The sequence below is a fragment of the Salvelinus sp. IW2-2015 genome, unplaced genomic scaffold (genome assembly GCF_002910315.2).
Source record: "Salvelinus sp. IW2-2015 unplaced genomic scaffold, ASM291031v2 Un_scaffold6047, whole genome shotgun sequence".
Lineage (NCBI taxonomy): Eukaryota > Metazoa > Chordata > Actinopteri > Salmoniformes > Salmonidae > Salvelinus > Salvelinus sp. IW2-2015.
The window spans coordinates 1,690-8,080 of record NW_019947311.1 but is presented as its reverse complement, the minus strand read 5'-3'; the positions used below and the strand labels follow the sequence as shown (position 1 = coordinate 8,080).

At 44.6% G+C, this 6,391-nt stretch overlaps 1 protein-coding gene across 1 annotated transcript; it reads right to left on the bottom strand.

The window, feature by feature from the left end:
• Nucleotides 1–6: 6 nt before the first annotated feature.
• Nucleotides 7–6,171, bottom strand: heatr6 (HEAT repeat containing 6). Its single transcript, XM_070442112.1, has 3 exons — nucleotides 6,162–6,171; nucleotides 1,479–1,683; nucleotides 7–1,381 (listed from the first exon to the last, which is right to left on the bottom strand). The coding sequence occupies exons 2-3, from the start codon at nucleotides 1,543–1,545 to the stop codon at nucleotides 735–737; spliced, it is 714 nt and encodes a 237-aa protein (XP_070298213.1). The 5' UTR covers nucleotides 1,546–1,683; nucleotides 6,162–6,171; the 3' UTR covers nucleotides 7–734.
• Between the last annotated feature and the right edge of the window lie 220 nt (nucleotides 6,172–6,391).

The following is a 6,391-nucleotide window of genomic DNA, read 5'->3' as shown; positions in this document are numbered from 1 at the left end:
ACCAAAATAATTGTAATATAACAGTAATAATAGTACTGTAATTATATAATAGCAGTGATATGCCTTATAGTACAGTAATTATATAATAGCAGTGATATATCTTATAGTACTGTAATTATATAATAGCAGTGATATCCCTTATAGTACAGTAATAACAGCACAAGTACTAATAAGAACAGTATTAGCGGTAGTAAGGCCATCTGCTTCAACATCAGGAATAATTGATTTATTACTTTGTAAGCTGAATAAAATCCTGGGAAAGGGGACCGTTTACCGTTCCACAGTCGACACTTCTACACCTGAACACAGAAACAGGCCCTCTCTCTGTCCTGCTCTCCTGAACCAGTCCCATTCTGCCCCACCCCTTCCTGAACCAGTCCCATTCTGCCCCACCCCTTCCTGAACCAGTCCCATTCTGCCCCACCCCTTCCTGAACCAGTCCCATTCTGCCCCACCCCTTCCTGAACCAGTCCCATTCTGCCCCACCCCTTCCTGAACCAGTCCCATTCTTCCCCACCCCTTCCTGAACCAGTCCAATTCTGCCCCACCCCTTCCTGAACCAGTCCCAATCTGCCCCACCCCTTCCTGAAGAGCGCACTCGTTCATTAAAACGGACTGTTGTGAGGAATATGGTGGAAACTCCACCTCTTGTCCATCATGTAAATCCTGCTCCTAAATTCATGAAGGGGAATGAGGAGAGAAACAAGAGTTGGGCTACAGTGTGGGGTCAGAGGTCAATCTGAGGGTGAGACCTTCAGCTCCTCACAGCTCCTCAGAACGTCCTCCAGAAAGGCCACCACCAACGCACTCCTCTCCTCTTCTCCTCCATCCCTCCCTTCATCACCCTCTTCCTCCCCATCTACACACAGACTCCTCAGTCTCTCCAGCGTCTCTCCCAGAGTCCTCACTCTCTCCTCCCCCTTTCTCTCCCTCTCCCCTTCCATCTCTCCTCTCCCTCCCTCTGTCCCTCCCCCTCCCTCCGTCCCTCCTCCTCTCCCTCCCTCCGTCCCTCCCTCCCCTCTCAGGTATTTTACCAGGTGTTCCTTGAAGCACCTCCCCTCCTCCGTGACGAGCGACATCCCCAGGGCGGGCATGTCCTGTGATTGGCTGAGTCGTAGCAGGTGTGTGAGGGTGTGTGTGAGTGTGTGTCGGAGGGAGGAACAGTAGCGATACTCCAGGAAGTCCTGCGTCTCCTCGCTATGTTCCAACGCCGTGGCCAGTGAGCGCCAAACATGCCCGAACCGCTCCGCATCGCCGTAGCAATGACGGCAGGCGGGGACGGAGAGGGCAGCGGCAGACTTGATGCGCACCTTGAAGTTCTGACAGGAAGTGACAACACAGCAGAGGGCGGAAAAKGCATCACCGGACCAGGAAGCAGAATCTGGAGAGAGAGAGAAAGGGAGTGAGAGAGAGCGAGCGAGCGAAGGGTTTGAGGCCAACAGAAAGTCCGTGTGAACTAGGGTCAGAGCAGTGTGTACCAAGTGGCAGGGCAGGGTTCTTGAAGGCGTTGCCCAGGGCGTAGCAGGCATTCCAGCGGACCTTCATCGTGGCTTCTGATTGGACTGTGGTGACCAGTGCGCTGACCGCCTCCTCCAGGGGGCGCTGGAACCCTGGCCGGGTCAGCTGACTGACAGACAGGAAGTGGAGCAGGTTCCCCAGCGCACGCACCGCATTACTCTTAACCTGGAGGAGAGGGAGGGGAAAGTTAGAGAATAGAGAGAAAGATAGAGAGAAGGATAGAGAGAGAGAGAGAGAGAAGAGTAAAGGACAATACAGATGAGCTCCTGAATTTTTCAGCATGTTTTTACCACAAAGACAAGATTTTAGAGTCGGATAAACTATTCAGCCAGGACATATACAGGTACTACCCTCCACCAGCACGTATGTCACCACTTCCCCCTCAACCAGACCCGGTGAGACTACAGGTGGAAGACCATATCTTTGTGAGAGCATGTGGTGCCTGAACACATTTATGTTAAAAACATCCTAAAGATTGATTCAATAATCGGTTTGACACTGTTTCTACGGGACTGTTACGGAACTTTTGGACATTGTAGATTTTAGTGAACGCGCTTCCCTGACGTTGGGATTTGTATACCAACACGCGACAAAAAAGCTATTTGGACATAAAATGATGGCATTACCGAAAAAAAACTAACATTTCTTGTGGAAGTGGGAGTCCTGGGAGTGGCATTCCGACAAAGCATCCAGCAAGATGTGAAGATTTTATAATGCTTTTATGAGTTTTGTTGACTGCACAATTTGGCGGGGTAACTATAGGCTTGCTTTCTGTGGAGCTCTTTGACGCGTTTTCAGAGATGAGTTGAATATTGTGTCTTTGCCGTCAAGCTTTTTGAAATCTGACACAGCCGCGTTGCATTAAGACAAGATTGTGGCTTTAATTCTATGTAAAACATGTATCTTTCATCAAAGTTTATGATGAGATATTTCTGTTATTTGACGTGGCTTCTCTGTAATTTTTATCCGGAATATTTTTGAGCCATCTCTGAACATGGCGCCAATGTAAAACTAGGGTTTTGGATTAAATAGGAACTTAATCGAACAGGACAATATATGTGATTGTGTAATATGAAGTCCTATTGAGTTCATCTGATGAAGATCATGCAAAGGTTAGTGATTTCTTTTATCTCTATTTGTGCTGTTTGTGACTCCTCTCTTTGCGACTGGAAAATGTCTGAATTTTTCTTTGAGGTTGGTGGTGACCTAACATTAATCGTTTGTGGTGCTTCGCTGAAAAGCCTATGTGAAAAAACGGACACTTGGGTGGGACTTAAACACAAGATTACCTTTAAAAGGATATTAGACACCCGAATGTCTGAGGAACTTTAATTATGAGATTTCTGTTGTTGGAATTTGGCGCCCTGCACTTTCACTGGCTTGTGTATATTATTGATCCAGGTTACCGTGTCATGACGTTGCCGTGCGTGGGATATGCAAACCCCATCCCCCTCTTTTCCCCGGGGGGGGCCCTCCACCTCCGTCAACCCATGCTGTCGATCACAGAGAAGATGTCGTAAATTCCATGAGAATCTCCCACCACAGAAACAGTATTAAGACAGAGGGTAAACTTCAGGACAAAGGATTCTCTTCCACCTCACAAAACTTGAGAAGGTACGAACAGATTATATTCCGTGCCCACAAGTAGGAAATGATCGGTGAAGGTCCAGCTGATTGAACCATGTCCATTTGTCACCACGTGGGAAACTCACGTGAGACTGTGGGGACACTTACCATACCGACTGTTTATTATAATAACCTCAGATTTGAGGTTAACAATCGGTTATGTTGTCTAAATTGAATGATGAGTATGATACTGTTTGTAATAATTGTTGTAATATGATTTGAAACTGCTTTAATGAAGGAAATACAACTCCCGGTTGTAATTTGGAACAACCAAGGACCGCCCTGAGCAGTTGGTCAGAGCCATGGGGACCACCCCTCTCTGCATATCTGATAAAAGCCAACTCTTGTAAGAAATTACCCCAGGACCATGTTTCTCTCAATCACGAGAGGACAGGTTGTGACCATGTTTATCCTCAATGGGGAGAACCGAAGGTCAATATACACACGTGGTAAAAGCTCTTATACCAATATAAACAAGTTTTGATATTGACTTCTAGTCGTGCAGCTGGGATTCGGTATCATTTGGAACGCGAAGAAGACAACCGCCGAAAACATCCAATTCTAATTACGACTGACACGCTGAACAAAGCCACAACCAAACGAACTTGTCCTCGCCAACGACCAAGGACCACACCACACCTGAACGTAACTATTATATATATTGATGCAATGGTCCCGAATGATGTGAGCGTTCATGTGTTAAAGGATTGCATGTAATTGTTATTAGCTTCTGGACCTCTGTAGTGATTCTTAGTGAACGGCAACTTTCCCTTTGACCGGTTTAGCCCACTAGGCATATGTTTCTCCCATCATTTCATGTAACTATTTAAGTTTGTTTTGTTTTTGCAATTTCTGTGAATAATTAGTTAGTAATCATAAATGAGTTAAGACAATTGATGCTATGGATGACTCATAGTGAAGACTGGGTTCGTGCAGATCGCGATTACGACGTTTTGGAAGGAGACTGAACGTTAAAGGAGAGTAAATCACATTAATAGAAGACCATTGATCAGATTAGGAAATATCTGAAGGTCTTCATAATGGGAATTATTAACCTTGTAATTAATAACTTCCCTGGTGCCTGCGAATTTCATAGTTAATTTAATTACGTTATTACATCAAGTGATCGCGTAATCCCTAATTATAGGAATATATGATTAAAAACTATAAGCTCTTCAATTTAACGGTACCAAAGACAGCGGACACCGGGGGATTGCAGCAATAAGGAAGTTTTTAAAAGCACAGTCAACTTAGGTTATGTAACATTCTTGACCCACTGGAAAAATGGTGATAGTGAATTATAAGTGAAAATAATCAGTCTTGTAAACAATTGTTGGAAATTTACTTGTGTCATGAACAAAGTAGATGTACGCCAACCAACTTGGCCAAAACTATAGTTTGTTTAACAAGGAAATGCTTGTGGAGTGGTTGAAAAAACGAGTTTTAATGACTCCAACCTTAAGTGTATGTAAACTTCTGACTTTCAACTGTAAATAGTGAATAGAGGGGACTAAGAAACCAGAGGCCTTTGGCAGGCACACCATTCAGGACAGACAAGTTAACAAGACATAAGCCCATCAAATTGAGTGCACTGAGTTCTATCAGACAGATTTAGGTAAGCAACCATTGAACTGCATGCTCCGAAAGACCTACACTCGACAATCTCTCCCTTGCTTATAGCCATGCATCGAACTGTTCAAAAGCCTTAGAGAAAGATCCCAATAAAAAGTTGAGACACGAGTGCTGTTTTTGTGCAAGGGCTTCAGTGATATCATTGAAACCTTCATGCGCTGCTGTAATTGTGCTATGCTTCTTCTGAAGCCCGATTGGTACATTGATAAAATAGAGTTAAGTACTATACAAAACTCTTTTAGGCTAGTTCACTCACAAGGGTTTGCAAGTATGTTCGCCAGCTGGTGTCTCGCTTTGAGATTGGCCTATAATTATTTTAATAGTTTGGATCTCCCTCTTTTAAAAGTGTTAGACCAAATGCTGATTTCCAGATCATTGGAAATTTCATTACATTTCCAGGGTTAGATTGAACAGATTATGTAAGTGGTTTCAGCTATGAAATTTCAGCTGCCAGATTTAAAAAGCAGGAGATCCAAAAGATCAGGACCTGCAGGCTTTCTCTGAGTCTAAGGATTTCACGGGCTTTAGTGTACCACCGTGCACTGAGGAACTGGCAGAAAGCTAAAAGTTTGACCAGCTCTCACTGGTTCATCCACAGGGTTGTACAGAGACAGGACACTGGTTCATCCCACAGGGTTGGACAGAGACAGGGACACTGGTTCAGCCACAGGGTTGGACAGAGACAGAGGACACTGGTTCATCCACAGGTTGGACAGAGAAGAGGACACTGGTTCATCCCACTACAGGGTTGGACAAGACACGAGGACACTGGTTCATCCACACAGGGCTTGGACAAAGACAGCAGGACACTGGTTCATCCACAGGTTGGACAGAGACAGAGGGACACTGGTTCAATCCACACGGGTTGGACCAGCAGACAGGAGACAACCTGTGGTTCATCCAGCACAGGAATTGTACAGAGCAGAGGACACTGGTTCATCCACACAGGACACTGAATCACAACAGCCTACCAGATGATACAAAGTGCTCATTTGAAAACATTCAGCATTTCAGTTCTGTCAAATGTAGAAACAGAAGTCCTTCAAATACACATTGACAGTAATTCATTAACAATATCAGACAGACCTTAATAGCCTTCCCAAAATTGTTCGATTGATGATGAAAAAAACTATTTCATCCATTGTTAGAATAAGGCTGTAACGTAACAAAATGGCGAAAAAGCTCAAGGAGTCTGAATACTGCTGAATACTCTGTAGTTGGTTCTCACCCTGTCCTCTGTCTGAAGACTTCCTGAATACTCTGTAGTGGTTCTCACCCTTGTCCTTGTCTGTATACTGTCTTGGAAGTACTCTGTAGTGGTGTGCTGTTCTTCACCCTGTCCTTGTCTTAGAATTACTTGATGAATACTCTGTATGGTTCTTCACCCTGTCCTTGTCTGAATACTGTCTGAATACTCTGTAGTGGTCTCACCCATGTCCTTGTCTGAATACTGACTGAATACTCTGTACGTGGTCCCGTGTTCTCACCCTTCCTTGTCTTGAATTACTGTCTTGACATACTCCTGTTAGATGATTCTCACCCTGTCCGTTGTCTGAGTTGGGTGTGTGTTCTCACCCGTGTCCTTGTCTGAATACTGCCTGAATACTCTGTCGCT